The sequence below is a fragment of the Cynocephalus volans genome, chromosome 14 (assembly GCF_027409185.1).
Source record: "Cynocephalus volans isolate mCynVol1 chromosome 14, mCynVol1.pri, whole genome shotgun sequence".
Taxonomy (NCBI): Eukaryota; Metazoa; Chordata; class Mammalia; order Dermoptera; family Cynocephalidae; genus Cynocephalus; species Cynocephalus volans.
The window spans coordinates 82,361,901-82,379,425 of NC_084473.1; the positions used below are offsets into that span (position 1 = coordinate 82,361,901).

The following is a 17,525-nucleotide window of genomic DNA, read 5'->3' on the forward strand; positions in this document are numbered from 1 at the left end:
GGGTGCCAGAATCATATTTACACTTTACGAAGGTCAGTGGCTGTTTCAATGGGAGCAAGCGTGCAAGCAGAACTTGTTGGGAGATTCCTGCAACAGCAGAGGCAAGAGGTGAAAGAATTGCTGGGACTCCACTGGTGGCAAAGAATAGAGTGTAATGGAGGTGGGGTAGGTGGTGGACTGGGAGGGTGGACGTCAGTGAAGGAGGGGTCAGTGATGTCTGCTAGGCCTTGTACAAGAGCAGCTGTCATGGGGAACCCTAGAAGGGAAAACTTGTCTGTAGGAAATGCTTCTCTGGAATCCTTCCTGGGAAGTCTCTGTGCCAGTTAGGAATGCATTTGGCTGCAAGTAACAGAAAACCCAAATGACTGGGCTTAGTGATAAAGATGTTTAATTATATCATATTACAAAGACCTGGGGGTAGGAGTTCCAAGGTTGGTTCAACAGTTTGTGGAAATAGAGAAGTATGAGCCATGTATTCTTTAATTCAGCCCTGGCTAGAAAAGTCTAGTCCAAGTGCAAGGCTGCAAGTCTAAATCCATAGTTAATGAAAAGCCTTGATGGAATAGTAGTCTATTGACATAGGTGCTTTAGGAAAATAAGCCCTGAGCCAGCCATTGTTAGATAAAGAAAAGTTAGCAAATATTCACATATTTGCAATGCAAATTAAAGTGCAATGCAAGTTAAAACTATACTATTTTTCCTATGTTCATCATAAAATTCAGTTTCTAAGTTTATTTGCTAAAAAGGACAAAAAGTTTTCCTGAAGTAGTGAAAGTTCTAAGTTCCAATAGTGATGGCTCAAATGATCGTTGACCTACAACCTTGAGACCAGAATGTCTGTTGTGGTAACATCTGCCAGATGTGTGTTGTAGAAAACTTTTGTTCACATAAAGTTGCAAATTGTATTTGACACAGGCATTTGATCTTTTCCACCAGTTGAGGTGATAATTAACTTCCCTTGAATTTGTTGATCTCACTCTCATTTATTCAACTTGCAGAAGAGGACTGTGCAGCTTTTTTTAAATTTAGGAACATGGTGAAAGACATAATCCTCCCCTAAAATGTAAGAGTGATGACAGTGTATTGACTGCAACATACAGTGCAGAATCAAAACGGATCACAACGGGCTCAACGTGCCAGGGCCCTTGGCCTCTAAGTCTTCTCAGTGGCACCCTCATGGCCAAAGGAGGAAGGACGGCTCTCTCCCTGTAGATGTGATAGACTGTATTTTCCCAGAAGCGACTTATGTGTCCATGATCAGGGTCAGGCCAGTCAGGAGCAGCAGGGCTGGGGTTCCTGTGATCGGCTTAGGCCAGTCATGGCTAGGCGTACTGCAGCCGGGTTGAAACCGGGTTCTGTTAGTAGAGGAGGCTGGGTAGGCAGAAGGGCTTGAGGAGAAGGTGAGATTTCAGAGAGCTGCTTTGCTGTCACCCCCTCACAGGCTGCACTGCCCTGGCTCCCCTACTGGGGGGCCACTGTAGAAGGTACATAATGGACAGAAAACGAATGTGAAAAAACTCAGTGTTTACACTGCAATAAACATTGGGGAGCAAGGAACCTTGCAGAGCGTGAGCCACCTGGACCCTTCTCCTAGAACTGGGGCTTGTCAAAGGGCAGGCTTTGCACGTAGATAGACCTGGCCGCTTCTCAGCGTACCTCTGATGGCCCTGGCCATGCAGCAGGGAGGCTGTGCCCCGCAGGGCACAGGCATGGGGATGTGGAAGCCCTTGCCTTTCCTCATGACTCCATGCCCAGGGACACAATGTCCTTCTTGGCGGGGCTAGCGGCACCTCCAGGAAGATGCTGGGGGTGGAGAGGCCAGCGCCCTCCGGGTGAGTCTCCTGGGAAGGCCTGGGATGGTCTGAGAAATGAATGATCCCAGGCTTTTCCCAACCCCCCTTCAGCCTTGGGAAACTTGCTGGAGGCCAGGCCCCAGCTGAAGGCTGGGCCCTGGGCCCCCTCAGGGCTCTGCTCCCTTCTTTCCTAGCAGTCACTGTGTGAGACACGGCCGTGAGTGAGGAGACAGACCATGCGAATCAGTTGCAGTAAGGCTTGCCCCTTTCTCAAGGCCGAGAGCCCCAGTGCAGCCTCCTGGTACTGTCTCCTCACTATCCAGTCCAACCCAACCACCTACTCCTGATCCGGTCTCTGCCCCCTGCTCCCACCCTCCACTTCAGGCAAAGAGGAGGATGAACTGTCCTGAGCACACCCACACACCCCGTGCCCACTCACCTGCTCTCTCACCTGGAAAGCTTATCTTTGGAATCACTGCCCCTGGTCCTCCCAACACACAGCTGACCCAGGGGAGTCCCACCACTGTCACTGCCACGAGGAGCACATCTCACAGGGCTAGGCACGGTGCTGGCCACAGCAGGGCCAGAGCAGGGTGGGGCCAGGACAGGATGTCCACCTGCAGCAGTTCACACGGGCTCAGCCATGTGGCACATCTGGCTGTGGGGGAGGCAGGGTGGCTGAGCACGGGGGCAGGGGTGACAGGCCCACACATACGCTCAGACACATACTCACAATCAAAACGCACTGCATTCTAACAGCTAGTACTGTCTTCTTTTTTCAATTTTTTTATTGTAGTAAAATATACCTATGAGTAACATAATATTTACCATCCTAAATATTTTTAAGTGTACAGTTCAGAGGCATTAAGTACATTCATAATGTTGTACAACCATCACCACCTTCCATCTGCAGAACTCTTTTCATCTTGCAAAACTGAAACCCTGTACCCATTAAACAGTAACTCCCTGTTTTCCCCTCCCCCCAGCCCTTGGCAACCACCATTCTACTTTCTGTTGTTATGATTTTGACTGTTCAGGATACCTGAGTCTCCCTGGTCCACGGCACCCCTCTCCCTGGTCACACACACCCTCATCTGCTCTGGATTTGCCTGTATCATAGCAGTAGAGAGCATGTGCCCCCGTCTCCAGTCAGAAGGCAAATCAGTCCCTCCCCTCCTCTAGCAGGATTGGAGGTCACAGAACTTATTTGCTTCTCATTCAAAGTGATGGCAGCCAGAGGGTGGGGTGGCAGGGCTGGGGAGAGTAGGGTGCGGGGGTCGTGGGGATAGCAGGAAGGATGGAGCATCAGCTGCCCTAGGGGGCAGTGGCAGCTAGAGCCACCCACAATCCAGAGAGACGCTCGTCCAGACCTCCATACCCAGTCTCTAAGGCAAACACAGTGTCTCCAGCATAGGGTGAGGAAAGAGAAAGGCAAGCACTTTACACAAGCTGCCAGCCACCTCTGATAGTCTGTCCCTACCTCACAGCCTGCTGTGATGCTTAACTGAGATCATGGATGTGATATGCACTTTGTTACCATTCCTCACTTGTTGACTCATTCACTAAGAATGTGCTGAGGGCCTAGTATGTGTTGGGCATTATGCTGGGGCCAGGAGAGAGGGCTGGCAAAGATCAACATATAAAACCAGGCAAGAAAATATGCAGTGCATGAGCCACTACCCTTTCTCCCATCTGAGCCCAAGGCAGACATCACTAATCAAGCACAGTTCCCTTTATCATGGAGCCTGGGCAGGACCTCAGAATCCTTCTCAACACAATTGTCTAGGCAGCCACTCCTAATTGAGTGTTATGGAGTGAGTGTTTGTGTCCCCCCCAAATTCATGTGTTGAAGCCCTAGCCCCTAGTGTGACTATATTAGGAGAGAGTCTCTAGGGAAATAATTAAATGAGTTCATGAGGGTAGGGCCCCAATCCGATAGGATTAATATCCTTATAAGAGACACCAGTGTGCACAGGCTCTCTCTCTCTCTCTCTCTCTCTCTCTCTGCATGCACTGAGGAAAGGCCATGTGACAGATAGCAAGATGGCAGCTGCCTACATGCCAAGGAAAGAGGCCTCAGAGTAAAACATATCCTGTGGGTAATTTGATCTTAGACTTTCAGCTTCTAGAACTGTGAGAAATAAATTTCTGTGTAAGCTACCCAGTCTGTAGTATTTTGTTATGTTATAGCAACTCGAACAGGCTACTACATAGAGTTAACATGGAACATGAAGTTTGTTATCCCTAAGGCAAAGGGATGGAAGTATTAACAGGCAGAGCTTGTTTCAGAAACAGGGAGTAGCTTAGAATGTCTAGAGCCCATGGTGTTTAGAGAGAGGAGTAGATAAAGATGGGATTAGAAAGCAAGGGAGCTATTATATCATATTTGGCCATGTAGGCTGTACCATGGCCTTGGGACTTACCATAAAAGCACTGGGGAATGATCTTCAGATTTGCATTTAGAAAGATCTGACTGCTGCATGCAGATTTGATCAGGGGAGGGGGGAGATGGGGTGGGCTGGGAAGAGGTGGGGATGCAAGCGATTAGGAGGGGTGCCTTGGGTTGAATGTCTCCCCACAACTTAATCTCCATTTTAATTGTTGAGGGTGGGAAATCCTTTTATGGCAATTGAAAGGTGGGGCCTTGAAGAGGTGATTAGATTGTAGGACCATGCTGTAGTCAATGGATTAATGATGGTGGTCAGGGGCATGATTCTGAGGGCATTAAAAGGGGAGCCTGAAGAGTCTGTCCTTCTCTCTGCTCTGCCATTTTTGCAACGTGATACCTGCCATCACTGAAGTCACCACCAATGAAAGCCTTCACCAGATGTGTGAAGTGGAGGAAATAACCACCACTGAGCACTTCTATGGGAGAGATGCCGTGCTCAGCACTTTGCACATGCTGCCTTATGAGGAAAGGCAGAAGCTGGTTCCATATGTCTGGAGTGGGGCCCGAGAATGTCCAGGTCTAACAGGCTCCCACGGGATGCTGATGCTGGCTGAAGAAAGACCACGCTTTGAGTGGCCCTGAGCTGGGTAATCTGAGGAAACAAGCAACCCCAAATCTTTCATTCTTTTTTTTTCTGGCAGCTGGCTGGTCAACCCAAATCTTGAGGCTTGAATGTCTGAGGTTTGTTTCTCACTCAAGCTGCATATACACTGCAATTTGGCTGGGGCTTTGCTCCTGGAGCCAGGCAGCCAGAGCATGTACCACCTGGAGCAAGCCATGACCAGGCCAGAAGGAAAGAAGTCATAGCAAAGCGCCAGGTGGCTCTTAAAGTCATTCAAGTCGCATGTCCATGCCCGATACTGGGCAGGGAGGGGGAGCCAGTACTGGTGGATGATACTGCAGACTACAGCAGCTTCACAGAAGAGGTGGGATTTAAGCAGGCTGGGCTTTGAAGGATGAACTGTGTAGCTTACCATGTAGAGAAGGGAGAGAACATCCTAGGCTGAGGGTACACCATAAATAACTACCATGGATTGAGCCCTTGCTATGTGCCAGAAGCTTTCAGATTGTTTCCTATTTGGCCCTCACAAGAACTCTGAGATATTATCAGTTCATCTTATAGACAAGGAGACTGAGGGTCTGAGATCAGCTGACCGGTTGCTGAAGGCCACAGGGACAGAAAGTGCGGGTCCAGGAAATAAAACCCAGTGTTCTGGGCTTTCTCCCCCCTGCCGCAGTGGAGTCGTGGTGGCTTGTGGCTGTGTAGGGGTTTGCAGAAAGACCTATATGCTCCTACTTCCCTGGAAACGGTCCCAACATCCAGAAGGTTTTTTGGAGTGAGTGAGGAATCATTAAGGGATTGCGAAAGTTTTTATTGTGGTAAAATAAACATAAAAGTTACCATTTTACCCCTTATCAGCCAGTTGCAAAAAAAAAGTTACCATTTTAACCACTTTTAAGTGTACAGTTCAGTGGCATTAAGTACATTCACATGGTTGTGCTACCATCACCACAGTCCATCTCCAGAACTTTTTCATTTCGCAAAATTGAAATTTTGTACCCATTAAATACTAACTTCCCATTCCCCGCTCTTCCTAGCCCCTGGCAACCACCACTCTACTTTCTGTTTTTATAAATTTGGCTATTCTAGGTACCTCATATAAATGGAATCACACAGTATTTGTCCTTTGTGTCTGGCTTATTCACTTAGCATAATGTTCTCAAGGTTCATCTATGTTGTAGCACGTGTCAGAATTTTATTCTTTGTATGGCTTAACACTATTCTATTACATGCATATACCCCACTCTGTTTATTCGCTCATCTGTCGGTGGACATTTGAGTTATTTCTTTCAGCTATTGCCAATAATGCTGCTGTGAACATGAGTGTGCAAATATCTCTTCGAGTCCCTGCTTTGAACTCTTGGGTACAGTAGCTTCCCTTATTCATGGTTTCACTTTCCAGTTTTAGTTACCCTTGGCCAACCGTGGTCTGAAAATGTTACATACAGTAAGATTTTTTAAGGGAGAGAGAGACCATATTCACATAACTTTGATTACAGTGTATTGTTATAGTTGCTCTATTTTATTATTAGCTATTGTTGTGAGTTGCTTACTGTGCCTAATTTATAAATTAGGCTTTATCATAGGTGTATGTATAGGAAAAAGCAATGTGTGTATAGAGTTTGGTACTATCTGTGTTTTCAGGCATCTACTGGACATCTTGGAATGTAGCCTCCATAGATAAGGGGGACTACTGTATATATCCAGAAATGGGATTGCTGGTGCCAGAGGACTTTTAAACATAAAGGACTTTATATGGGCAAAGGGTGCTGGTGGGCTATGTTGGGGTCCTGGGAAAATGCTGCACACCAGCACTGCATGAGGATGCCAGGTCCTAGGATGTCCTAGTCAGTCCCTTCACCTGGCTCTGGGGGGAGCAGGTGCTGCGGGAGTTCCACACCCCCAGCAGAGGGACAGAAAGGCTCTGCCTTGTTAACTGTTTCACAGGCACAGACTGTGCCCCTGAGGAGTCAGAAGGTTCTCAAGGGAGAACTGTCGTTCTCCCTTCCCTTTCTTCGTCTATAAAACAGAGGTGCTGGTGCTCGCCCCTGGCATCACAGATTGTTGGGAGGGTCAAACGAACTAGTGAATATGGAGGGTCTGTATCCTTCCACAACTGCTGCTGCTGTAGACTTGCCACACCGGCCCAGCTGCCCCTCAGTGGCTCAAACTGGGGTGCTGATGGGAGCTACAGTCTGTAAAAGCCAAGGGCCTCTGGGACTATTTCCACAAAGCCAGAAGAGTTTTGGGGCCAAAACAGTTAAAAAAAAAAAAAAAAAAAAACCCGACAGGCCAGAGGTAAGAAAGCCTCCTAATGACATTCTAGAGCAGTGGTTCTCAAACTGGAGCAGGGGTGGGGATCCCCCAGAGGGCTTGTCCAAACACAGATAACAGGCCCCCCTCCCACCATTTCTGGCTCAGGAGGTCTAGGTGCAGCCTGAGAATTTGCATTTCTAACAAGTTCTTGGGTGCTGCTGCTGCTAATCTGGGGACCACTCTTTGAGAACCACTAGAAAATGGAAGAGGAAAAGATGCTCATTTTAAGGACCATGGACACATGAATTCCTTCCCTGCCTCCCTTTCTTGTTTCTTTCCTTCCTTCTTTGTTCAACATTTATGTATTGAGCACTTAAAACTGGGACTACAGAGAAGAAGAAAAAAAGTCTTATTCTCAGAGCACAGAGTCTAGAGCTGGGCCGGCCAGATGGCCACTGGCTGCCAAGGGCTCCAGCCTATGGTGTGACCGGATGCAGAGGAGTCCGAGTGAGTCAGAGGCCGGAGAGGGGAAACACCGGCCTTTCAGGAGAGGGGCCAGGATGGCCTGCTGGCCCTGTGAGAGCCCTGGCAAAGCCCAGCAGCCCTCCTCCTGGGGAGGATGCTGGGTGAGGAGCTGGTGGTCTGTGGATAGCCCCTGTGACAATGCCGTGCCGCCCAGTCCAGGCCTTCAGAGGAAGGGCTGGAAAGCAGGCCAAGAAGTACAGTGAGCAGGACAGAAGTCCTGTGGGCATTGGGAGCTGCCAGCCCTCAGCCTTTGCTGGTCAAGTTGTTAAGTTTCCCCTTTTAATGCTCTATCCACCACCCGCGATGAACTCCGCAGTCCAGGTCCCACAGACTCATCTGCCAGACTGCTGTGGACTTCCTCTTTCCATCCTCACTGACCGGGGGCTCGTTCCTCAGGGCTGCCCTTCTATTTTCAGAGAGATAGTAGCCACTCTGATTAACACAACCTGGGAGTTGTCACCCTGCACCAACAAAAACCCGATGGCACTGCCAAGAGGTGCATCCTGAAAAGGCGCAGCTCCAAGAGGAGTCGCAGAAAGTATCTTTGCCTGCATCTGAGTGGAGTCTAGGGCATCGCTTTTACTCCTCCAGATCTAGTTCTTCCACTGTGAAATGGGGCCAATAGGACGCGTGCTGCAGGGCTGTGGGGATTCGATGAGACGATGTCATGGAAGCCCTTTGGAACTGGTACAGCCCATACCCAGGTTTCCTCCATGGTGAAGCCCCAAGGTTCAGAGATTCTAACCCACCATCATTCGGGTCCTCAGTACATTTTCTCAAACTTCAAAATCTACCTCTACTTTGACTTGGTCCATAAACTTGGGGTTCTTAGTTCTTTAAAGTGACTGCTTGTCATTTATTTGTTCCCATTTCATTCTTGTGAGCTGCCAGCTTCCCCAGCCCCTCAGCAACCCTGTCTGTGCCCCCCCCCCGAGACATACCTGAGAAGAGGTGCTCCTTGGCCTGGAGAGGCACTTGGTGCCCTCACACCTAGCTGCCATCTATCTATGAAAGTCCCCTCCCCTGGTCTGTCCAAGCCAAGGGGGTGGGCACAGAGAGGACATGAAGGGCTTAGACCCTGGAACCAGCTGCCTGGTTTCAAATGCTCATTCCACTACTTGTGGACTGTGTCCTTGAGCAAGTTAGTGTAAAAGGAGGAGAGTGACCGTACCCCACTTGCTGGCTTGTTGCGAGGATTGGATGAATTAACGTATGTAAAGGACTTGGGCAGGCTCACGCATGGTAAGCTCCAGGTGAAGGTAGGCATCCGTATCTGTAACTGAGCTAAGCAGAAGCCACAAAGGAGGGCAGGGCTGGCTTCATTTTGCTCCTGGCTTCTAGTTATTTTCTGCTCTTATCACAATCCCTCCAGTGCATCTGGACTGTCATACGTGTAGTCCCTCACATGGGTAATTTGCTTTTTCAATCAATAAAATGCTCCAGTAGCACTAACTAAAGCCTAAGGGTGACCACTGACCCAGGTGGCCAAAAGCTAACCTCACTGAAGTTTTTGCCACAGTGCAGGTTCTGTACTAAATTCTTCACCTGTATTATCTCAATCACTTAATGGTTTGGGAGAAAAGTATTCAATGCAGATGACAAAAGTTATCTACATCTATAATAAACAACAACTCTTTAAAATTGACAATGAAAGCAACAGAAACAACCCAATAGAAAAATGTGCAATGCTACCATACGACCCAGCAATTCCACTGCTGGGTAGGTACCCAAAGGAATGGAAATCATCATGTCAAAGAGATACTTGCACTCCCATGTTTACTGCAGCTCTATTTACAATAGCCAACATATGGAACCAACCTAAATGTCCATTGACAGACAACTGGACAAAGAAAATGTGGTGTATATGTACACAATGGAATGCTACTCGGCCATAAAAAAGGATGAAATTCTGTCATTTGCAGCAACATGGATGAGCTTGGATAAAATTGTTAAGTGAAACAAGACAGGCACAGAGAAATACCTCATGTTCTCCCTCATCTGTAGGAGCTAAAAAATAGAACTCAACAAAAGACAACAAGAACAAATAATAATAATTTGATAGTTAAGAGAGAAGAACTGTGCTTCTAGAGGTGGGAAAGCAGAGGGGGGACAGTGAGAGGCTGGTTAATGGACACAAAACTATAGCTAGATAGGACAAATAAGTTCTATTGGTGTACAGTTGACCCAGAAATCTATGCTTAATAATGATTTACTGCACATAAGCAAACAACTTGAGGGGAGATAAATGTATGCATCACAAAGAAATCACAAAGTTTTACAGTGATGAGTATGCAAACTATCCTGAATAGATGAGTACATATTGTATGCATGTATTGGAATATAACTGTGTACCCCATAAATATGTACAATCAGTATGTTTCAATAAAATTTTTTAAAAATAAAAGGGGCAATGAATACAAATAGGCAATTCTCAGAAATGCAAATCAGAATAATCAATAAATACACATAAAGATGCTCAGATTTATTAATAGGGAACTGCAACTTGCAGTAACAATGAGACACCACTGTTTTACCTATCAGAGTGATTAAAATGTAAATGATTCCATTTTGTAAAAGAAGCAATGTTAGTCCCCATACATGTGTATGGGGCACTTTCTCGATCCCAGCCTGGCACTGCTGACATTTGGGGCTGGACAAGTCCTTGTTGTGGAGACTGCCCCGTGACTGGACGAGGCTCAGCAGCATCCCTGGCCCCCATCCACTAGATGCCAGTCGCACCTCCCTCCAGTTGTGACAACCAAAAATGTCTCCAGACATTGCCAAATGTCCCCTGGGGGGAGGAAATCACCCCTGTTGAGAACCACTTAGTATACAGGTAAACATCTATCGTTGTACATGATTTTATGAGCACTTTAATTTTAATCACCATTTTACACATAAGGAAACTGAGGTGCCCTGATTAGTACTCATGGGAGGACAGAGGTACTAAAAGAACTCAAGGTATGATTCTCATTAAATTAAGGTTGAACTTTTTTTTTTTTTTTGTCTTTCTTTTGTGACCGGTAAGGGGATCGCAACCCTTGGCTTGGTGTCGTCCGCACCACACTCAGCCAGTGAGCGCATGGGTCATTCCTACATAGGATCCGAACCCGCGGCAGGAGCGCCGCTGCGCTCCCAGCACCGCACTCTCCCGAGTGAGCCACGGGTCGGCCCAAGGTTGAACTTTTAAAATGGAAACTTCTTATGGAGCCGCTTCTAGGAAACAATGACTGGTTTAGTGTTCCCTCCTTCTGCCCCTGCTGGTGTCCTGCTGACAGGACCTTTTAGGTAGACAAGCAGTCTCCCTAATGTGCTTTGCTGGACCCCAAGGTAGAGTTAACGGCTTCCTTTGAACCCCATAGTAAAATTCTTGCAGACATCAGCTATGGCACCATGGGAGTTTAAACGCGTGCGCGTGCGCGCGCACGCACACGCGCACGCACACACACACACACACACACACTCTCTCTCTCTCTCTCTCTCTCTCTCTCACTCACTCACTCACTCACTCACTCACTCACACATTCTGAGGGCAGGGATCAGAGCTTAAGATCTTACTGCAGAAACCTGGGGCCAGTGACTCACTCCTTGAGAAGTCATCATATTGAAAGGAGGTGATGGTGGCTGTGAATTTCCACAATTTAGGGCTCATCCTAAGTCTGTGGTTATAGAGGTGGGAAAGAGTAGGAATATTAGACTTTCTGCTGCACATTAGAATTTCCTGAAGATCTTTTAATGCCCAGGCCGCTTAAATTGGAATCTCAGGGTGAGGCCCTGGAATCTATCTTTTTAAAAGCTCCCCAGGTGGTTCCAATGTGCAGAAATGAGAGTCTCTGTTCTAAGCGGACTTTGGCAAAAAGGGGGCTAGGGGTTGATGGTGTAGGAACTTTGAAATTTTTGAGCAGAGCTATTGTGGTGGTTGTGATTGAAGTAAAATTGCACCAGGGTTGGGAGACTTTCGGTAGGTCTAGCAACGCTGTTACCTAACTCTGCACAACCTCAAGGACAGGCTATAAGTATGGGGCCCCAGGACTGAGGAGTCTGCAGAGAGGGAAATTGTTGATGGATGAATCTTCATCTAACCAGCTGTAAGGACCAGTGTTTCCTATTTTAAAAGCATTTTCTAGATTCCTACAGCCCCCAACTCAATTGTAAACTCATAGTTTTAAGATTGGCAAGCAATACACACTTCTTCAATGGTTCCTAACTCTCTGTATGTACAGACCACCTAAGGACCCCAACACCTGATTAAAACACAGCCCAAGTCAAACCACAAGATACCACCTCACACCCATTAGGATGGCTATTATAAAAAACAAAACAAAACAAGGACATGGAGAAATTGGAACACTTGTGCACTGTTGGTGGGAATGTAAAATGGAATGTAAAATGAATAAAAGACAGGGAATGAAAAATGAATAAAAAACAGGATGGCAATTCCTCAAAAAGTTAAAAAGTTATGACATGATCCAGCAAATCCACTTCTAGGTATATATATATCTAAAAGAAAGCAGGGTCTCTGAGAGATACTTGCTCATCCACGTGCACAGCATTATTTGCAATAGCTAAAAGGTGAAAGCAAACTAAGTGTCTTATCAGCAAATGAGTAGATAAACAAAATGTGGTATATGCATACAATGGAATATTACTCAGCCTTAAAGAGGAAGGAAATTGACACACTCTATAATATGGATGAACCTTGAGGACATTATGCTACATGAAATAAGCCAATCACAAAAAGACAACTGCTATCATTCCACTTATAGGAGGTATCTACAAAAGTCAAATTCATAGAGACAGAAAGTAGAATGGTGGTTGCCAGGGGCTGAAAATAAGGTAAGGGGAAATGGGGAGTTAAGTGTCCAATGGGTACAGACATTTGTGCAGATATTTGGGACTAGGGCAAAGCGGAGAGAAAGGAGGGTTCAAGTTCCAGACTGGGAATGGGACAAGGTGCTTCGTCCATTCCTGTTTTGTTCCTGCCTGATTCGGGATAGAAAATGTCTCAAAGAGTTACAGAAGTATCAGTGGGAAAGCCGGTGGGAGAAACCAGAAAGGAGATTTTAAAAAAAAACCACTTACGAGCAAGCAAGTATGGACATTGCCACACGGATGTCCTTGAGCAGTGGCTGGCTAAGGGCAACTCAGCACCAAAAGAAGTTGCAGCTTCTGTGAGAAGTTTGTGAAACCCACTAATCACTTTCTATTCCGTTCTGATTAAAAATGATTACACAGCTTGATCCATCTTCTTCATCAGATTTGGCTTAAGCCAACTTGTGACTCTAAAACTCAAATGCACCCTCAGAGAAAGAATATTTACGATCCTGAGAATATGCCCAAGATGATATCACCTTCAACACTAATGAGGCTACCCTCAAAGGCTTCTGAACAGAGAGAACCAATGAAGTGAGCGTGTAATCCCATAAAGGGCCACAGTGAGATTCCTCAAAGCTCATCAAGACGTGCCGGCTGTGTAATGTCTATTTAAAAACGAGGAGAGCTTTTTATACTCTTCCATCAGGGAGAATCAGGTGTAGAGCAGGGCCGACTCACATCCCAACACAGGTCAAGGGTCTGATTTAAGTGGGGATGATTCACACCCTCGCCAATATTCAGGACTTGCTCCTTTACTTTCGTGCCCTCAGTGCCTGGGTGGGGTTGACCCCATGGAACCAATTACTCATTCATCCACCAGATGTCACAGCCACCAGGTTATGCTGTGGTCTCCTTTGAGGACCTTCTCTCACAGTACTAGGATGAGTGGAAACCATCAAGTAGGGAATGTGCCCCTTAACTCAAACAATGACTGCATCACCCTGCAGGCTGGGCCTCTTTAGGGCAGGGTCCCAAGGTGACCCTTCCTTCCTGCCGCCCGCCAAGGCTGGTGTGTTCCTCTGTGCCCAAACCTGCTGAACCTGGCAGATCCCATTGTGAGGTATTGGTTTCTGCCAGGTTTTCCCCAGTGAGGGCAGAGGAGGCATGGACTGGGTCCCATCCCATGTCTAGAGAGAGCAGTATGGTCACTTTCCCCTGAACCTTCTCTTGAGGTCACAGCAGCACCCAGCTCTGGAAGGTAACACTGCAGGGGCAGATAGGGCTCAAAGGCAGGGGCGGCTACAGGGGCTCAGTGCTCCTCCTGCATCCTTAGACAAGAACAGGAACAGGGATCAGAGATCTAACTGTGCCAAGAAAATCCCAATCCTGGGTTCTCAAATCCAAATGCAGAACCACAAACCAAGGGAAAAAATTAAAAAATCGAAGTCTTTTTTTTTTCCTCACAGCTAGTTCCAGTGATGTTTATTACTCAGCCTGAACCAGAATAACATCAGACAAAAATAGAAAGAGCCTCTGGTTTTACAAAGCCTTTGTACAAGTCCTCTCTGCCTTTTCTGTTTGTGTCAGGGAACCTTGCTGGTGCTGGGGGTGGAGGGATCCCAGATGACCCCAGACAGAGCAGGGCCTACAGGGAGGGACACAGGCTGGACACCAAACTGAGACAAGAACCAGAAAAAGCCAGGCAACTTGTTCGAATGCCCCAGTGGTAACTCAGGGTGTTATGTGCAGGAGTGAACTGCTAGGATCCTGAAGAGACCACCCCCAGCCTGGGGGCTGATCCAGTCTAGAAGGACATTTAGCCACATGGCAGCAGGGGAAGGGCCCTTCCCAGGCACAAAAGCTGGGTGGGTGGAGGATTGTGCTACCTTGCACTTGGCCCAGGGAAGAAGCCTTGGGTGGGGAACTCTTTGGGGCCTCTGCCCCCAGGGGCTGGAGCAGCTGGGAGGAACAGGTTGTGGGGCAGCAGGTTCTACGTGCCCACTCATTGGGCACCCCAGGAATCCTGCCTGCAGTCACTGGCCACTCACAGCAAGGGGACCTTTTTTCCCTACCCTGGAGGTACCTGGGGTCCCCAGCAGCAAAGCATGCCCCTCCTTTTCCTAGTGAACAGCCTTGGTGCTTCTCCTTAGGGATTATGTCACCAAGGATTCCTGCAGCAAAAGTGAAGCTCCAGCCAGCTGGAAGAGACTCAGAGGACTTGGCAAAACTTGTCAATATTCCTGAGATGGGGAGGGGCAGGGCTGAGGAATGCCACCGCTTTCCAGGTGAAGCTGGCCCAGCCAAGAGGCCAGCTGCTTTTTGGAGCCCAAGGGCACTACCGTGCTCTGCAATGTCACTCTGAACCACCCTGGATTCTGGTCTCCTGGTCCTCTCATGCAGAGGGTAGGCCAGGCCCTTACCCAGGTCCTCTGACTGGCAGATGGTGCCACAGTGGCTGCTATCTCAGGGGCTGCTTGAGCTCGAACAGGCCCGTCCCGCCCTTGACAACCTTCCCGACCACGAGGCAGGCTGAAGGAGACCTCAGCTCATCATGGGCTCCTGTGAGAGACAAAAAGAGTATTTGGCAGGTGGTTCAGGGTGGAGCTGGGGGTTCATCACTGAGGTGGTGTGGATGAAGACTTCAGAGGCCCCAAGGACTGGGTCTCTGAGGCAGATGAGATTACACGATGCTACACTGCTCCTGTGTTTGAAAGACAGAAAGGCCCTCTCCTGCTCCTTCAAATGCAGAGGCAGCTTTCCCGTTTGCTGCCCACCCCTCCCACCAGTCCCTCCCAGATTCCAAGATCTTGCTCCTGTGCTGTGCAGAGCGGAGCCAGGAGAGGGAAGGCCGGGGTACCCACTATGCACTGACCCATCAAAGTGGCTTGCTTCAGAAACTGGAAGCTGGTTTCAAACGTCATCTGCTGTAGAGGGGAGGAGTTGGACCGGATCCCATAGCGATTCAGCGGCTTATAAACACCCTCAAAGCACATATAATCAGCGACCAGGGAGAGATGGCGAGGATCGACAGCGATGCCTGTCATACGGGCAGTACATAAGGAAAGATTAAGCAGAGACAAGGGGAACAGTTAGGGAAGTGTCACCTGACACAAGCCAGGCTGCTTCCAGGATCCTGGGCTCCCTCCAGGTTGGCCACCTACTCATGCAGCTACTTAACCCTTACCCCTGGCCTGGGACGTCCCTCCATAATCCCTGCACCCAACTTCCCACTCGTGTCCAGCAGCACAGGAAACAAGAATCTAACTGCACTGCTTTCATTTGGGAATGAAAACCACAAAGGTAGGATGGGGCCAAGTCATTGAACGGGAGCTTCCTCAAAGAGACCAGCAGACAGGAAACCACTGAGGGGCCTTGGTGATGGGGGCTGCCACCTCTTCACGTTGCCTCTCGGTGATTCCCAGAGACCTGCAAACACTTACCGCACCCACGTATTAGTTCCCACCTCAGTGCTAGACAGACATGGTCCTGACCCTCGTCCCTTAGCTGTCTGGTGTTCTGACTAGTGCTGGGACCTCCAGGGTGTTGTTTGCACACTCCTCTTACCGTACACTGCAAACACATCTTTGATCTCCTTCTCGATCACCCTCAGTGCGGCCTCGATGCCATATGTGTTGGCCATGGCATGAATGTCATTGGAATAGAGGCGGCGCAGATCCAGAATCTGGGGAGAGGAAGGAAGGGATTTAGAGAGCCTGGCCATCTGCTCCCTTCTGTCCACATATCTCACCCCAGCCACAATCTCTCTCCTTGTGTCTGGCAGCTGAGTACAGCTGATGACAAAGCAGTTGAGAGGTGGCCCCGGATTAGCAAAAGGAAATGCTCTAGGCACAACTGTTGATGGCATGCTGGCTGGGCCCCAAGGTCTGTCTCGCTGTCACTACCAGAGTCCAGAGATGACTTGGGAGATGCTTTAGATTCAATAGAGAGACCCATTTACTAGGATTGGAGAGTCCCTTGAGAAATGAGAAAAGATCCCCCAGCAGAGAAACTTTAAACACCCCCCCAGGGCACATGGAGCAGGGAGAAGTCAGCTCCAAGGAGTGCCAGGTGTGGAACACCAGGTTTGGGCACTGCCACTCCCAGGGCCTCCTTTACCAGATAAAGCTAGCAGCAGCCAGGCCAGCAATGCAGCAAACTATTTCTTCTACTTTGGGAAGATTTGAATTTCAAGGAAAAAAATTTTACTCAAATTAGTCTGGGAAACTCTGGGTTAGATAAGTTCAGCAGGTTTCTGTACTGCAGGCCTTAATAAGGCTAATGTGCACCGTGAATCCCAGGAAGCAGGCTATGGCATGCACACCTGGTTTGGGGAACATGGCCTAGAAACATAACAGCTCAGGGACAGAATAGATTGGCTAGAGACTTGCATCCAAGTGGCTGAGTCCTGAGACAACGTGAGGTCAGGGTTACTACTGTCCAAGGCCAGCAGATGGCCCAGAGAGAGAGAGACATACTTCGTTGTACTTAAACAGCTCTGGGAGGTTGATTCCTTCTGTGTTTAGCACAAACTCCTTCTCATTCTTGCTGTTGGTGGTTTCATTCAGGAGGCACCGAGTGATGCCCTTGGTTGCATAGACGACAGCATCATGAGCCAAAGACACTACCAGGGAGCTCATGTCGAAGTTCATCTTGATCAGAGGGAGCTTCAATGTCACCTGCAAGAGGAGGGAGGGAGAGCTGGGCCAGGGGAGACAGCCACCCCCAACCTGCAGGAAGAGGGCAGAGGCCCACGGGCCAGACTCCCCAGAAGACTCCTCCAAAACCTTCTATCACCCAGGCTGGGGGAAGGTGCTCCTCCTGGGTGAGCTGGCAGGTGGTTCTGAACACTGGGTGGTTTAATTGACCGCAGAGTCACTCAGATTCCAGGTGGAAGCAGTGCAGCTGTGTTTTTGCAGATGTTGGTGAGAATGCTGAGACTCATGTCTGCCCAACATCCCCATTACTGTCCTTTCAGTGACCACAAAATAGTGTCTGTGTTATGTGTGTGCGATCCCATCAGTGATCCTTGTTATCGATACTACAATTTAAGAACCACTGAACTGGATCAAAGGAAGACAAAGAGTAAGTGTGTGTAGGTGTCTAGGCATCCAAACCATCCAGCCTC

The 17,525-nt window shown here is 48.3% G+C and overlaps 1 protein-coding gene across 5 annotated transcripts in view; it reads right to left on the minus strand.

The window, feature by feature from the left end:
• Positions 1-710: 710 nt before the first annotated feature.
• The window catches only part of POLR1A (RNA polymerase I subunit A), an 80,589-nt gene continuing 63,774 nt past the window's right edge, over positions 711-17,525 (minus strand). The window contains exons 31-36 of one of the 5 annotated variants that reach the window (XR_010021647.1): positions 16,876-17,076; positions 15,965-16,082; positions 15,273-15,437; positions 14,821-14,959; positions 2,245-2,451; positions 711-1,475 (exon numbers count right to left, since the gene is read on the minus strand). Coding sequence is in view for 2 of the 5 variants with exons in the window: in XM_063078095.1 (XP_062934165.1) it covers positions 14,859-14,959; positions 15,273-15,437; positions 15,965-16,082; positions 16,876-17,076 (585 nt within the window). In the remaining 3 variants the exon portion in view is untranslated. Of the gene's footprint in view, positions 1,476-2,232; positions 2,452-10,319; positions 10,377-13,865; positions 14,960-15,272; positions 15,438-15,964; positions 16,083-16,875; positions 17,077-17,525 lie in introns of those variants that run through there. The other 4 variants (XR_010021646.1, XR_010021648.1, XM_063078095.1 and 1 more) reach the window with 4 other exon arrangements.